This window comes from Muscardinus avellanarius (assembly GCF_963383645.1).
Source record: "Muscardinus avellanarius genome assembly, chromosome: 3".
Taxonomy (NCBI): Eukaryota; Metazoa; Chordata; class Mammalia; order Rodentia; family Gliridae; genus Muscardinus; species Muscardinus avellanarius.
In genome coordinates this window covers 8948143-8964471 of record NC_137788.1, presented here as the reverse complement: position 1 = coordinate 8964471, position 16329 = coordinate 8948143, and the positions used below count along the sequence as shown (strand labels likewise).

The window sequence follows — 16329 nt, the reverse complement described above, 5'->3', positions numbered from 1 at the left end:
TGCCGGGCATGGTGGCGCACGCTTGTAATCCCCGCGCTTGGGAGGCGGAGGCAGGAGGATCGCGCAGGTTTGAAGCCAGCCTTGCTGGATTAAGAGACCCTGTTTCCAAATAAATATATTTAAAAAAATAGGTCTGGGAGTGTAGCTCAGAGGTAGAAGGGTTTCCAGGAACCCCAGTACCACCAAAAACAAAAAAACTAAAAAATAGGGCTGGGGGTGTAGCTTAGAAGTACAATGCCCCTGGGTTCCATCCCCAGTACCACACAGATAGATAGATAAATAAATAAATAAATAGGGCTGGGGTGTAGCTTAGAAGTACAATGCCCCTGGGTTCCATCCCCAGTACCACACAAATAAATAAATAAATAAATAAATAAATAAATAAATAAATAAATAGGGCTGCGCCGGGCGTGGTGGCGCAAGCTTGTAATCCCCGCGCTTGGGAGGCGGAGACAGGAGGATCGCGCTGGTTCGAAGCCAGCCTCTCTGGCTTAAGAGACTCTTGTTTCCATATAAAAATGTTAAAAAAAATAGGTCTGGGAGTGTAGCCCGTGGGAGTGTATCCCGGAGGTAGAAGGGCTTCCAGGAACCCCAGTACCACCAAAAAATAATAATAATAATAAAAAAATAAATAAATAAATAGGGCTGGGGCTGTAGCTCAGAGGTAGAATGTTCCTGGATTCAATCCCCAGTAACCCCCCCCCAAAAAAAAAAAGTCTTTAGGGACAGTCCCAGATGCAGCCACATAAAACTGCCAAGCCCAGCTACTTGGGAGACTGAGGCAAGCCGATGGCTCTGAGCTCAGGAGTTTAAGGAAAACCTGGTCCACACAGCAAGACTAAAAACAAACAGGAAAGGTCTTTAGGGACAAAATGTTAAAGTCCCTCCCCTCATTAAAAGGTAATTGCTTTTTTTTTTTTTTTTTTTTTTAGTACTATGGTGTTGAACCCAGGGGCATTCTACCTCTGGGCTATACCCCAGCTGTTTTATTTTTGGCCCTGGGGATTGAATCTAGAGGCATTCTACCTCCAAGCTATACCCCCTGCCTGAATTTTTATTTCTTTATTTGGAAATAAAGAAATAAAATTTCTCAGAGTCTTGCTACACCGCGAGGCTGGCTCTGAACCCGCGATCCTCCTGAGGTCAGCTTCCCAAGTACTGGGATTACAAGCCTGTGCCACCACACCCGGTTTATTTATTTTGAAATAGGGTGCTAATTGCTTAATTTTTAAGCCAGTTGGCTAGGTGACCTCTAAGATTGTTATTTGTTTGTTCCGTGAGGGTTTCTGTGGCCGTTCTGTAAACGCCGCGGATTCTCTGCCAGAATATAAAATCTGGTTTACACCCCCAGACTCATTCATGTTTGTTCTGGGCCTCAGCTGTGGAACCACCTCCGGCCCCCAAGCTGGGCGCCCTGGCCTGGCCTGGCGGCGGGGGCTGCCTGGGGTGTCCGCAGGCCGAGTGAAGACCAGTTGCTCAGGCTGTCCCCATTCCCAAGGCCACAGGCATTTGTCCCGTGGGTGGGGACAGGCCGGCCAGGCTTTTCTCTAGCACCCTGCTGGGAAGGGCCTTATCTGCTTACACCTGGGGGAAAGAATGTTCTTCACTCTCGGGGCAGGGAGCTTGCTGGCCTCCAGGGATTTTCCATGGAATGAAGGCCAAATAGGTTCCCCTTCTAGGGAACAGGAAGCTCGGTGGGTCAAACTGGCTCCTGGCCAGGGAAGGGCATTTTAGCACTGCAGAGGAAAAGACTATCAGCAGGTAAATAAGATGCCTAAGCCTGGTGAAAAGTGCTCAGATGGGGCACATCCGTGCCACTACCAGTGTGGCCAGGTCTTCCAGCTGTTAAGTTTAAAAATAGGAACTCAAGCCAGGCACAAGGGTGCAAGCCTATAATCCCCGTACTTGGGAGGATGAGACAGGAGAATTGCAGGTTAGAGGCCAGCATTCAGTATAGCTAGGCCGTAATTTTTTAAGATAAAAGAGAGGGCTAGGGGATGTAGCTCAAAGGTAGAAAGCCCCTAGGCTTAATCCCCAGTACCTAAAAAAAAAAAAAAAAGTCTGCTGAGCCTGGAGGCAGGGGCAGGAAGGTCGTGAATTGTAGGCCAGCCTGGGCACTTTACTGAGACTTGTCTCAAAAAACACAAAGGGCTGGAGCAGGAGCAGGCTGGGGTGCAACCGCTGTACCGGGGGAGGGGCTGGGGTGTGGGGGAATCTGCGCATTCAGCTGCTGACGACTAGTAGGGTGTGGGAGTCCACGCCTATAATCCCAGTACCGGGGAGACTGAGGGTCACAAGTTCAGGGCCAGCCTCAGCATCTTATTCAGACCCTCAACAACTTAGTGAGACCCTGTTTCCAAATAATAAAATAAAGCTTGGCAGGAGGCGAAGCCCTGAAGTAGAATGCTCCTGGGTTCAACGCTCCAGTTCCAGCCCCAAGCAGCACCGCTGGGCTCGGCTCGCGGTCTCGGGGAGCCGGTTCCCACCGCGGCGTCCACGGCCGGCCCTGGCTTTTGTGGGGGGGGCGCCCGAGGGCGGCGGCCAGCGAGCTGGCGACCCCCGGCCTCGCCCCGACCCCGGCTCCGGCCCCTCCGGGGGACGCCCAGCTCCGGCCTGAGCCCCAGCCCGGGACGCCCAGCTCCGGCAGGGGGCGGGCTCCGCGCCGCGGCCCCGGCCAGGTCCTTGGGCCCGGTGGCCGCCGCGCCCCCCGCCCCGCGCCCTCCCGCGCGCCGCCCCCGGCCCGCTGGGCCGCGACCTGGGCGGGGGCCGAGCCCCGCTGGCAGCACCGACGGCCCGGCCTGCGCCCCGCCCGTCCGTCCGTCCGTCCGCCCGCGTCACGCGCCGCGCACGCCCCGCCCCGAGCCGGGCCCCGCCGCGAGCCCGCCCCGCCCCTCCTCGGGCCCCGCCCCGCCCCTCCTCGGGCCACGCCCCGCCCCCTCCTCGGGCCACGCCCCCCGCCGCCGCTTCAGCCCCGTCGCGCGGCCGCCCCGCCCCTCCTCGGGCCACGCCCCCTCCTCGGGCCCCGCCCCCGCCGCCGCTTCAGCCCCGTCGCGCGGCCGCCGGCACCACCCCTTCCCGCTTCCTCCTCCGCAAGTGAGGCCCTGCCGGGAACCGCTGCCCATCCCGCTCCCGCCGGGGTCACGGGCCACGCCTCAGGCCTCAGTTTCCCTGTTTCCCGGCAGAGCGAGGTAGAGCCGGTTCTCCACCCCAAACTCAGGGGCCTCTCCCTGCAGGGGCAGAGCCGACTGTGGGTGTGAGCTGTGCTGTCCCAGGCCTTGGTTGACTCACAAAAATTCTCTTGGAAACACACACACACACACACACACACACACACACACACACACCATATATATATATATATATATACACACACACACACATACATACATATATACACATATATATACACACACATGTATATATTATATATACTATAAAAACATAATTTATGGAGCTGGGTGGTGGTGCACGCTTGTAATCCCAGTACTTGGTACCTGAGATGGGAGAAGGTCCAGCCTCAGCTGCTTAGTGGGGCCCTCTCCAACTTAGTGAGGCCCTGTTTCAAAATAAAGTATAAAATAGGTCTGGGAGTATAGCCCTGAAGTAGAAAAGCCTCCAGGTTCCACCTCTAGTATCACCAAAATAAATAAATAAATAAAATTTAAAAATAGGGCTGGATGTAGCTCGGGTATGTATATATACTATATAATACATATATATCCTTTCTGGGGCCAAAATTTTTCTTTTCTCCCACAGAGATTTGCCCCGCACCTATGTCAACCAGCAAAGGCTGTGTAGGCCCCACAGTGCACAGGGAGTGTGCCCCATCAGGCAGGCTGGTGCCAGCCGGGGCTGGAGCTTCTGTATGGAATGACACCTTTCCAGTTTGCTGCCAGGCTGGTGGGTGGCAGTCCCCACCCACTTTGGCCAGATGGTTATGTAGCTCACTGTTGAGATAATTTAATAATAATAATTACTATTATTATATTATTATTACTGGCAGTACTGGGGATGGGGCATTCTACCTCAGAATTATACCCCCTGCCCTATTTTTTTTTTTTTTTTGAAACAGGGTCTCACTGAGTTTGCGCAGGGCCTAAGTAGAGGCTGGCCGTGAGCCGCGATCCTCCTGTCTCAGCCTCCCGAATGCTGGGATTACAAGCGTGCGCCATCACACTCAGCAGATAATAAAATCTAACAAGTATGTATGGTGTACCTCCTGTGTGCCACGCACCACTCTCAAAGCTTCAGCCTCAACCCCTGTCACTAAAGCTCTTCACTGAGCGACGGCAGGAAGCCCTGTTGGGTGGCACCATCCACCTAGCAGTGGGCTGAGGGTTGCCCAGAGAAACCCAGAGCCCTGGGCCAGCCTTGCAGATGGGCCTGGGAGGGGGCTGGCTGATGGGGGCGCAGCTCATCTTGGGGTCTGCCCTGTGTCTTGGGTACTGTCTGGCTCCTGAACCCTTTCTTCCTTGGCCAGAAGCCACCGCACTGCTCCCCTGAGGTCCACATAGGCGGCCGGCTACGCCTTTCCCTCCAGAAGCCACAGGACACGGTTGGGCCAGGAACACCTTTTATTTGCCGCATGCAAGTGGCACAGTCGGAAGGACACTGCTGCCCTCCAGCAGGAGGGGGGGGGCGGAAGCCTGGTCAGGTGGGCAGGACACTCCTGGGATGGGGTCTTAAGGGGGCAGGAATCCTCTCCAAGCCATAGGGGGGCCTGGCCAGGGCTGGGAGGTGGTCAGGCGGTCGGTCCTTAAAGTCTCCCTGACCTACTCATCCCGGGCTCACACACCCTAGTTTGCAGAATCAGGGCCTGATCCTATCCCCTGCCCATCCTGGGTCACCTGTGCAGGACTTCCTGAGTCCTCTGGGGAGCCTTGCCCCCACCTGGTATCCATGTGGCCCCAGGGGTGATGAGGACAGTCCACCACCTCCCCCCGGGCCAGTCTGTCCACCTCAGGCCAGAGCCGGGCCCCTGGGCCACGTCTTGTGGGCAGGCAGGTGAAGCAAGAGGGTTTAGGGGCAGCAGGACCGGGCAGAGGATGGACGGGCAGAACCCTCCTGCTACTTCTCGGGTCGGTCACCTGCTGCCGTCTGCACTGTCAACCTGTCCTTGCTCTAAGGACCCCCAAAGAACACAGGGAGAAAGGTCATGGGGGAGGCAGAGGCGCAGACCTGGGTGGGCAATGGAGCTTGGAGACTCGCTCTCCAAGAAGCCCAGGGGCCACCCTGCCCCTCCTGAACCTCGTCTCTTGGAGGGGACCAGGCAGCCATCCCCTGCGGTCACTGTAGCTGGGACTCCCTAAGAGCCGGCCTTCAGCCCTCATGTGCGGGCGTCCCACCCCACAGGATCCAGAGCAGGAGGCGACAGGGGCTCGGACGCACTAGAGATCTGGGGACACCTGGCTTCCACCTCCCCTCCCCCAGCCCGGCCCTTCTCTCACAGCGGTTTACCCGTCAGGGTTCAGCAGATGGGGGCTCGGGGGGCGTCAGGGCAGCGGGGGCCCGATGGTGATACTGCTGTTGGTGACCCTCGGGCCGTACCAGCCGGCCCAGTAGTGAGTGTCCACGCCGCCGTGCTGAAACCAGATGTAGCGGACGCCGGGCGGGTAGTTGGAGAAGGTGTGAGAGACCTGGGCAGGCAGGGAGAGGGGAGAGGTCCAGGGCGCCGACCCAATGGCGGCACGGGGCCGTGTTCGTTCCGGCTCTGGTTTTGGAAAGACCATCTCCCGCTCTGCACCTCAGATTCCTCATTTATAAAATGGAGCAAAACCTGCCCAGTCCACACAACAGGATAATCTTGGGGCTCAAAGGAGCTGAATCTACCAGCTGCCAAAGCAAGTCCAATGTGGTTATCCCCCAGCCCGTGTGGCTACTTAGTCAAATGAATTAAACATTCAGTACTAAGGGTTCAGCAGTTCCTGTGGATACTGTTGGCTACCGTACTGGCCAGCGCAGACACAGACAATTTCTTTTTTTTTTCAGTGCTGGGGATTGAACCCATGGGCATTCTACCTCTAAGCTCCACCCTCAGCCCTTTTTTTTTAATTCTTAATTTTATTTATTTATTTATGTATTTATTTTTGCGGTACTGGGGATGGAACCCAGAGTCATTCTATCTCTGAGCTACACCCCAGCCCTATTTCTTTATTCTTTATTTTGAAACAGGGTCTCACTGAGTTGCAAAGGGCCTAAGTAGCTGAGGCTGTCCGCGAACCTGCGATCATCCTGCCTCAGCCTCCCGAGTACTGGGATTACAAGCCTGGGCCACCACGCCCTGCTTGTAACAGTGAGTCTTTCTTTTGGTAGAAGTGGAGATTGAACTCTGGGGCATTCTACCTCCAAGCTACTCCCCCAGCCCTTTCGTTTATGTATTTGTTTATTTGTACTGGGGATGGAACCCAGGGGCATTCTATCTCTGAGCTACACCTCGGCCCTATTTTTTATTCTTTATTTTCAAACAGGGTCTCACTGAGTTGCAACGGACCTTACCAAGTAGCAGAGGCTGGCCGTGAACCTGCGATCATCCTGTCTCAGCCTCCCGAGTACTGGGATTACAAGCCTGGGCCACCACGCCCGGTTTATTTATTTTTGAAATAAATAACTTGCTAAATCGCTGGAATGTCCTGGAAACTTTGAGCTTGAGCCCCCATCTCAGCCTCCCAGTACTGGATTACAGGTGCAAGCTTGCCTTTTCCTTTCCTCTTTCTTTCCCTCCTCTCCTTCCTCTCTCTCTCTCTTTCTTTCTTCCTTTCTCTTTCTCCTTCCTTCCTTCCTCCCTCCCTTCTTTTCTCTCTCTCATTCTCCCTCCATCCCTCCATCCCTCCTCTTTTTTCCTTCCTTCCCTCAGAGCTGGGTGTGGAGCGCAGGCCTCACACTCGCCGGGCACGTGATCTGAGAGCCACACCCCCAGCTCACACTTCTAGAGCATTCTCTGGTCCTGGCTTCTTTCCAACTTGTAGGAGTTCCAGGGCTGTTAAGGCTTCAGGGAAGCGAGTGAGGCTCAGAGCAGGGGTTTGGGGGGCCCTCCTGCTGAGCCTCGGCGGGGGGGGGGCACGCACCTCCCTCCACCTGGCATCGCTCTTCCTCTGGATGGTGGCCGGGTCTGGCTGGAAGGTGCCCAGGGGTGCGTGCGCGGACGACAGGAGCTGAACGCACAGCTGGTACTTGGAGCCGCAGTCGGGCCTGGCGGCGAACCTGCAGGCGGAAGGAGGGCCCGTTAGGGACGGCCGAGGGGGGCAGGGCAGGGCAGGGCGGGCGCCTGAGTGGCAGGCCCCCCCAGACCCTCGCCCCGGGCACTCACCAGTCCTTGACCTCGATGTCCGGCCGGGTGGTGTCCATCAGTTCCTCCCAATACCCTTCGGCCTTGAGGTCCACCACCTGGGACTTGAGGCAGGTGCTGGGGCGGGGGGCTGGGGCTCACCACTGGGGCACTGGGGGGCTACGATGGCACCTCCCCAGGGCGGGAGACACCCCAGGGCAAAGTGACTCAGCTCTCCCCCCACCCCGAGACCCCCCGGATCTTACTAATAAGAAGTCACGAAGTATTTCTTGACCTGGTCACTGGGGAACTCCTTCCTCTGGTCTCTAGAGAGGTCCTCCACCTTCCACTCGTCCCCTCCGTTCACGTCCAGGCTCCAGAACTCAAATCCCTCTGGGGGGAAGCAGCGGTCGCCATGAGGGGTGGCCCGGCGGCGGCGGTCACCTTCCCCCAAGTCCCCCTCCCGCCCACTCTTCTCTCTGTCCCAGCAGCTGCCCACCCCCATGCCGTGGGGCACCGGGGATGAGCAGTGACCACGTCAAGTGCTCCGGCGTCCCAGGCATCAGCAAATGATTTCCACTGAGAGCCCGGGACAAAAGGCAACACAAGCCGGGCGTGGTGGCGCACGCTGTGATCCCAGCATTCGGGAGGCTGAGACAGGAGGATCGCGGTTCACGGACGGCCTCAGCGACTTGGTGAGGCCCTCTGCAACTCAGTGAGACCCTTTTTCAGAATAAAGAATAAAAAATTGGGCAGGGGGTGTAGCTCGGAGGTAGAATGTCCCTGGGTTCCAATCTCAGTACAGGAAAAAATAAAAAATAAAAATAAAGGAACAGAAACAACCTGACCCAAGCCTCCTTACCAGTGCTGGCTTGTGGGACCTTAGACAAATTACTTTCTGTTTCTGAGCTTTGATCTCTGTAAACCAGAGTCAAGAACGGGCTGGGAATCCTTTCCTGAACAGTGCCACAGAGTTTTCCAGAGTTTCGTTTTTTGTGGGCCGCATACTGTCTCTCTCACGTAGTTATTTTTGTTTCTTGTTTATTATTCTTTTTAATTTTTTAATTTTTTATTTTTTGCACTCCTAGGGATAGAACCCGGGGCATTCTACCTCTGAGCTAAACCTCCAGCCCTATTTTTTATCCTTTATTTTGAAATAGGGCCTAAGTCGCGGAGGGCCTCACTAAGCAGCTGAGGCTGGCCGAGAACCTGCGATCCTCCTGTCTCAGCCTCCCAAGTATTGGGATTACAAGTGTGCGCCACCAAGCCTGGCTTTGTTGATACCTATTTTATTTTATTTTTGTGGCATTGGGGATGGAACCCAGGGGCTTTCTACCTCCAGGCTATATTCCCAGATCTATTTTACATTTTATTTGGAACTCAGGATCTCACTGAATTGCTGGGAGCCTCACTAAGTAGCTGAGGCTGGCTTCGAACCTGTGCGATCCTCCCGTCTCAGCCTCCCGAGCGCTGGGATTACAAGCGTGCACCACCACGCCCGGCTTTTATTTTTTTATTCTTTATTTTGAAACAGGGTCTCACTGAGTTGCAAAGGACCTCACTAAGTAGCTGAGGCTGTCCGAGAACCCAAATCCTCCTGTCTTACGATCTAACACGATCCTCCTGTCTCAGCATCCCGAATGCTGGGATTATAAGCGTGTGCCATCACAGCCGGCTCCTATTCTAGTTCTTATTTTGAGACAGAGTCTTGCTAAGTTACCAAGGCTGGCCTCAACCTTGGTCCTCCTACTTTGGCCCCTGCAGCTGGGATTACAGGTGTGCACCACTGCGTCGTCCAGCTTGAGAAATAACTAAGAACAGAATAAGAAACACCACCGGTGGCCTCAGTCTGTTCTTCTGAAAAGCGGGTGCACGACCAGCATCTATTGCTAAAGAATTATCCTATCATCTACTGTGAAACCAGCCAGGGCTCCCGGCTCATAGTAAGTCCTCAATAAACACTAGCCGGGGTCATGGCAATGTGTGTCGGGGGCCGGCAGACCCCTTCTGCACCCCACCTTCGGCACACGGGTTGTGCAGGAGGTTCCTGTGGAGGCTGCGCAGGAAGTAGAAGATCTTCCAGTCGGCCACGGGCTGGTCCCAGTCCTCCGTGATGAAGCCCTCGCGCAGGCACTTCCGCTTCCAGAGGCTCACCAGGTCGATGAGGTCCCTCCAGAGGCTGCACACGGGCCGGCAGCGCAGCAGCAGCTGGCGGGCGGGCACGTGCGTGAACAGCTCCAGCAGGATGTGCTCGGGCAGCTCGTTGATGTTCCCCACAGCCATGGCGGTGGCTTCCAGACACCCCTGGGGTTATCGGAAAGAGACACTACGGGCCCTGCCCTCTCCCCCAAACCTGTTATTTGCAGTAGGGGCGGAAATGGTGGAGGCTCCTGTCCCAGCGAGGGGAGTCACAACTGTGGTCCCCTCCTCCAACGGGGCTGGGAGTGGTACCTCCCTCCAGGGGTAAGGGGGCAGTCCAAGAAGCAGGGCGTATACAGCAGGTGCTCAATAGAAGGCGACATCCCCCCCCCACCATACACAGCAGGTGCTCAATAGAAGGCGACATCCCCCCCACCGGCCCCTAAGGACAGCCTCTAGGGAGGCTGAGGAGGCCCCAAAGGTTGAAGGAGCAGCCCAAGGTCACACAGACAGGGACCGAGGGGAAGGAGCCCGGGCCTGGCTGATTCCAGGGCCGGCCTTTTGCAGTAGGCCCGGCTATAGAGAAGAAAGAAATCACACCGCACGGCCACCCAGGGCGCCCCGACTGTCCCTGTCTTCATCTGGGGGGGGGGGGAGCCCTCCCACCTCCCCGGGCTGGGGATAGTCACCACTGTCTCTCTGGGAGGTCCAAAGACTCCATGATTTAAGATCACAGAGAAAGGGACCTGTCTGGCTGAGATGGGAGGGAGGGAGGCGACTCGCAGGGCCCTCCCGATCTCCCCGCCCCCACCCCGTGGCTGGGCTCCAGCTCCAGCCCCCCCACCCCGGGGGTGTGCCTGCGGCTTCCCAAGCCCCCGCCGGGATTCTAAAATGTCCCCCGCAGTCGGGACCCCCTTGCGCAGCAATGGCGACCCCAGCCCGGGTCCCCCACCGCGCCGCCGCGGCTCGAGACTGCAGCCTGGGCCTAGTGGGCGCCAGGCCCCTTGGGGTGCGCGGGGGCCCCGAGCCGGGCGCGCACCCTCCCCGGGCACCTGCGCTCGCAGCTGGGCGATCGGCCGGGCTCGGGCTGCAGCCTGGGCCTGCGGGCGCCGGCGGGGGGGGGGGGGAGAGCCCCGCTGCGCCGCCCCGCCCCCCCGCGCCCCCCCCGCGCTCCCCCCCATCGCGGCGTCGGAAAACTACCAGGGGGGGGGATGGAAGGCGCCCCTGCGCCCACCTCCGCCGGGTCGTGCGCCCCGCACCCTCCCCGGGTCTGGACCCGCCTTGCCCCTCCCCCCGCAGCCACCCTGGCGAGCCGGAGACACCCCGAATCGGCCCCCAGCCCCAATTAGCAAGCCGCCTCTGACCTCTGCGGGCCTCGGGTGCGCGGGGAGCCGGGCCGTGGGCGGCGCGGGCGGGGCGGGGCGGGCGCGGGGCCTTTAAGAGGCGCCGCCGCGGGACTCGCAGCCCGCAGTGCTCCGGCTCCTCCTCCTCCTCCTCGCTCCCTCCTCCTCTCCAGACCGCGCTCCGCAGCGATGGACGGAGACAGTGACCCAGGTAGCCGCCGGCCGGCCCCGCGCGCCCCGCGGGGAGGGGAGCCGGGCTGGCGGCCGGCGCCCAAGGAGGGTCCTAAAGAGCGCGGGGCGCGCAAACTTTCACGCGCGCGGAGCCCTTGGGACATCGCGGAGGAGTGGAGGCTCCTGGCCAGCGTCTGGGTCTGGGGAGAGGAGGAGGACCAGGGGACCCCCACCCTCGAATGCCTCCCAGCGTCCTGAGGGTCTGTGGGGCGGGGGGGGGGGGCTGCAAGCCTGCTTCTTCCAACTTCTTCCCCTTGAGCTACTTGAGTCCCACCCCCATCTCCGTGGCTTTCTGGGAGCCTCCGGCCTTTCCCCCCATCCTGGGCATCTTCCTGGGCTCCTTCCAATGGAGTCTGAGTGGCAAGATGCCCAGCGGGGACCGACCAGCGGCGAGGAAGCATACTGGGGCCCCTCTTGGCGGGTGGGCAGGGCCCTCTGACTGTCCTGTCATCTTTTCTGGTACCATTGACCCCCCCCCCCATCCCTAGACTCCCGGCTGGGCCTGCTGAGTCAGGGTGGAGCAGGACCTGCCTGCAGTTTGCCTCCTCCAGGCCCAGCCAGGGTGGGCATGGCTTGGGGGAGGCTGCGGGAGGCTGCTGCACAGCCCCCACCCCTGAAACCCCAGCTCCTGCAGGTCTCCAATCTCTAGCCCTATGCCACACCCTTCCAGGGGCCCCAGAATGGGCTCCTGGTTTTTCCCAGGGCCCGGCTATTCCCTGGACTCCAGGGCCCAATCTAGGTGAGCGAATCAGCCTTGCAGGCGGCTTCCAGGGACCAGATAACTTTCGGAGGCAACAATGTGAGGAGTTATGTGTGTTCGAGAGTGGGGGTGCAGGGCTGTAACCGGACCTGGGGCCTCAGTGCCAGGCCTGGGGGCCAGGAGAGGGGACTGGGCAAGGTGCACCTTTCTCGGGGAGGCATCAGGTGTCCACTGGGGCCAGGGCAGGGCGGGGAGGGGTGGGTGGAGAGGTGAGGACACTGGGCCCGGCTCCCCAGAGAGCTGTGGGCAGAGGATGGCCCGGGCGTTCTCCTCTCTGCAGTGTGCTCCGGAAGAAGCCACTGAGCTGTCCGGCCCTCAGCCTCCTCTTTGCCAAAAAGCGGGAGGTAAAACCCATACATAATCAAAACATGGCCTCCGAAAGGGAAAGCGCGGTGTTTAGTAAGATTCGCTCAGATTTACTGTGGACTCACTGGGTCTCATCATCGGAGAAAGAGGTCAGCTCCAGCCAAGGGCCTGACTGTGTGCAAGTGTGGGGAAAGGAGAGGCTCAGGGCTGGAGGTCCTGGTGACCTCAAACGTGGGTCTAGACTTCTGTCCCATCCTCCCGTGTCAGGTCTGTTTCCACGCCACCGTGGCTCTCCAGCGCCCAGCCTGCAGGGGCTCCCCATCCTGAGAGTGGCTGTCCTCCTGGCGAGGAGTGGTCCCCCGTCACCCGGTGTGGCCTGTCTCCTCCCCACCTCTCCTCCTCCAGGGATACGGGGCGCTCCTATCTGCTTACTGAAGGCTTCTGCGGCCCAGCGGAGGCGGGCTGGGATCCAGGAGATGGTCCAGCCCGGCGCTGCTGACCAGTCCATGATGCCCTCATCCCTTCTTCTCAGGGGATTTGAACATTTTTTTTGTGGTACTGGGTTTAAATCCAGAAGAGTTCTACCTCTAAGCCACACCCCCACCCCATTTTTATTTTCTAGTTTTTAGTTTGAAACCGGGTCTCAAACTAGGTTGCTGAGCCTCTCAGCTGTCAAGACAGTCCTTGAACCTGTGATCCTCCTGTACTGGGATTACAAGTGTGCGCCACCACACCCTGCGGATAGTCCCCATTTTATTGATAAGGAAACCGAGGGCAGGGGTGGGAAAAGAAGGGGCGGAGAAGCCCTCCATTCCGGGGGCACCCAGTATACCATCTGGCTGCTAGACCCACCAGTTCTGATCCTCGAGTCACACGCCGCGGCTGTCTGGGGACAGCGCCTGCACTCCGCTTCTCCCAGTCTTCAGGGACTCGGAGCCCCCACCCTAAGGCTTTTGCCAGAGGCAGTTCACATCTGAGCCTGGGCGTTTTCATGGGTAAAATCCATATCATAACGTGTCTCCTAGTTCAACAAATGGCAATGTTGAGACTGTGGTGGTCAAAGGTGGCTCGGAGCCAGGCGCGGTGACGCAGGCCTATAATCCCAGTACTGAACCGGGGCTGGAGACCAGCCTCAGCAGTTCAGCAAGTCCCTCAGTAACCTGGGGAGCCCCGGTTTCAAAACAACAAAACAATAAAGAGGCCGGGGTATAGCTTAGAGGCAAAAGGCCCCTGGATTCAATTCCCAGTACAAAAAAAAAAAAAAAGTGTCTCTGGAGCCCGGCTGGGTTCGCATGCAGGCTCCGGGCGCTTATTAGCATGGGACCCGGAGCCTCACAGTTCTCTTTTCATTATAATAGAAACAGCCATTGGCATAACACTAAAGAGATTCTGTGACCATTTCTTGAATAATTGAGATCTGCAAACCGTGCCTAAGTAAGTGCCGATAAACCAGCACCCTCGGGGTCAGCGGGAGGCTTCTGGAAGCCAGGCCAGGGCAGCAGTGCTTCCCAGACCCCGAGCTGGCCCTGATGAGGTCAGTCTGTTGTGGAGAAAGGTGTTCATCAAATGAGAATAGCCAAGGACTCCAGCTAGGAACCCCTGGTATCAGGCTGTAAAAGGCTTGCTGAGAAGTCCTGGAGGGCTTCCAGGAGGTGACCGGAACAGGGGCTTCGGAGGGTGCCCAGGAAGATGAAAGGGGTTGCTGTATGAAGTGCCCAGACGATGCCAGAGTGGCTGGCATAAAAAACCACAGGATGGTGGCCGTCCTCCTTCAGGAATGGCGTTTATTTATTTATCTATTTATTTTTTGCGGTACTAGGGATGGAACCTAGGGGCATTCTACCTCCGAGCTATACCCCCCCCCAGCCCCAGTTTTTAGTATTTATTTATTTATTTATTTATTTATTTATTTATTGCGGGTCTGGGGATGGAACCCAGGGGCATTTGACCTCCAAGCTACACCCCCCTGACCTAATTTTTATTCTTTATTTTGAAACAGAGTCTCACTGAGTTGAGGAGGACCTCACTAAGTAGTAGCTGAGGCTGTCTGCAAACCGAGATCCTCGTTTCTCAGCCTCCCGAATGCTGGGATTTATAAGCGTGAGCCACCATGCTCGGCTCTAGTCTTTTTATTTTTGAAACAGGGTCTCACTGAGTTGCAAAAGGCCTCACTAAGTAGCTGAGGCTGTCTGCGAACCTCGATCCTCCGGTCTCAGCCTCCCAAATGCTGGGATTACAAGCGTGCACCACTGTGCCCGGCTCAAGGGCAGATGAAGCCCTTCTTCGTTCCAAGGCGGCTCTCCGTAGCTCTGCCCTCTTGGACCTCCTCCCCGCGCCTCCCGGTCACAGACTCTCTGACCCCCGGCTGTGGTTGTCCCAGGATGGGTCAGGGGCGCGGAAGAGGACATCCTGGGGGCGAGGGTCACAGCGCCCCCTTCTCCCTTGCTTGCAGAGTGTGCGTGCCAGCGGGAGGAGGCGAGCCCCGAGCCGCCGTGCTGCGGGGAGGCGAGCTCGGAGGACGAGCGGGAGGAGCGGCCGGAGGGAGCGGAGGCCCCGGGTGAGGGCGCGGCGGCGGCGCACCTGCAGGAGCTGCCCGAGCCGCTGCTGCGGCGCGTGCTGGCCGAGCTGCCGGCCGCCGAGCTGGTGCACGGCTGCCGCCAGGTGTGCCAGCGCTGGAAGGAGATGGTGGACGGCGCCCCGCTGTGGCTGCTCAAGTGTCAGCAGGAGGGGCTGGTGCCGGAGGACAGGGAGTCCTCCGTGTCCAGCGAGGACGAGGACCGCGACCACTGGCAGCAGTTCTACTTCCTGTGCAAGAAGAGACGGAACCTGCTGCGCAACCCGTGCGGGGAAGGTGAGGGCCCAGGGCGGCCCCGGGCCCGCAGAGCAGCCCCAGCAAGCCTCGACGGCGCGCCCAGCCACCGGCCGCCTCGGGTCCACCGCAGCGAGCTGGGGCGGGACAGGCGCTGGGGACAGTCCTCCCCGGAGGGCCAGTCGCCCTGTGCCCAGCATCCCCACCCCGGCCCCGTGAAAGCATCACGCCCCCTCCCCTCCCACTTCCTGCGGCAGCCTGGGCGGCCCGGGTGACCAGGGGGGCTGGGGTGTCCCCGCAGAGGACTTGGAGGGCTGGTGCGACGTGGAGCACGGCGGAGACGGCTGGAGGGTGGAGGAGCTGCCGGAGGAGGACAGACGCGCGCAGTTCCCCGCCGACAGCGTCAAGAAGTACTTCGCCTCCTCCTTTGAGTAAGGAGCGGCGGGGGGGGGGGGGGGCAGGGGACGGAGGGGGAGGGGACGGAGGGGCAAGGGAGGGCCGCGCCGTCCTAACTCGGTCCTCCCAGGTGGTGCCGCAAAGCGCAGGTCGTCGACCTGGTGGCCGAGGGCTACTGGGAGGAGCTGCTGGACACCACCCAGCCGACCATCATGGCGAAGGACTGGTGAGAGGCGGAGGGGCCGGCCGAGGGGGGCAGCGGGCTGGGACCCAGCTCTAGGGTTGTGGCCACGGGGGTCTGCACGGGTGGCTGGCAGACCTGGGGTTCAGTCCTCGAGTCTACATCTCGGGCCAGTCCTTTTCTGTCTGGCCTCTGCTTCCTTGCCTGCGAAGTGGGGGTCACTGCTAGCACACTGACCCGACAGGGATGCTGGGGGGAGGGCGGGAAAGAGAAGCCGGGCGCCCGGCGGGCCCCAGCGGCGCTCACAGGCGCCCCCCCCCTGCAGGTACTCGGGCCGCACCGACGCCGGCTGCCTGTACGAGCTCACGGTGAAGCTGCTGTCGGAGCACGAGGACGTGCTGGCCGAGTTCAACAGCGGGCAGGTGGCGGTGGCCCAGGACAGTGACCAGGGCGGCGGCTGGAACGAGGTAGGGGCGGGGCCAGCGGAAGCCACGCCCACCGTCCGGGTGGTCTTGAGCCGGTGGACCCCGAGGCTGACTCCTGCCCACTCCCCAGATCACGCACGCCTTCACCGACTACGGCCCCGGAGTCCGTTTCGTGCGCTTCGAGCACGGGGGCCAGGACTCCGTCTACTGGAAGGGCTGGTTCGGGGCCCGGGTGACCAACAGCAGCGTGTGGGTGGAGCCCTGAGTGTCCCCCAGCCGCCCTGGACCGGCAGAGGCCGGCGTGGGCAGGCCTTAACTTAGTCCGCAGCACCCTCGCCCAGTCGCGCCCCCTGGGCACCTGCCGCGCCCCGCCCCCTGCTCCCAGCCCCGCCCCCACCCGGGGGAGGGGGCTTCGTTGGTTTTGGTTTGCTTCTGCTGCCGCCTCTAGAATGTCAGACCCCAGGGGGCGTGGGCC

The 16329-nt window shown here is 59.4% G+C and overlaps 2 protein-coding genes across 4 annotated transcripts; one reads left to right on the top strand and one right to left on the bottom strand.

Moving 5' to 3' along the window:
* Positions 1-5460: 5460 nt before the first annotated feature.
* On the bottom strand, positions 5461-9562 carry LOC308259445 (F-box only protein 44; the record flags this gene model as incomplete). 3 transcript variants are annotated; one of them, XM_080690458.1, is made up of 5 exons in its annotated part: positions 5461-5636; positions 7065-7200; positions 7307-7402; positions 7560-7657; positions 9283-9547. In XM_080690458.1, the coding sequence occupies 5 exons, from the start codon at positions 9545-9547 to the stop codon at positions 5461-5463; spliced, it is 771 nt and encodes a 256-aa protein (XP_080546584.1). The 3 variants fall into 3 exon arrangements, with proteins under 3 accessions (XP_080546584.1, XP_080546585.1, XP_080546586.1); XM_080690460.1 differs by having other exon boundaries at positions 5493-5636; positions 7531-7657; positions 9283-9562; XM_080690459.1 differs by lacking the exon at positions 7307-7402.
* A 1373-nt stretch (positions 9563-10935) lies between these two features.
* Positions 10936-16119, top strand: FBXO2 (F-box protein 2; the record flags this gene model as incomplete). Its single annotated transcript, XM_080691284.1, has 9 exons — positions 10936-11115; positions 11680-11776; positions 12449-12522; positions 12963-13038; positions 14424-14894; positions 15154-15283; positions 15379-15474; positions 15755-15896; positions 15985-16119. 9 exons carry the CDS (start codon positions 10936-10938, stop codon positions 16117-16119), a joined length of 1401 nt encoding a protein of 466 aa, XP_080547410.1.
* Between the last annotated feature and the right edge of the window lie 210 nt (positions 16120-16329).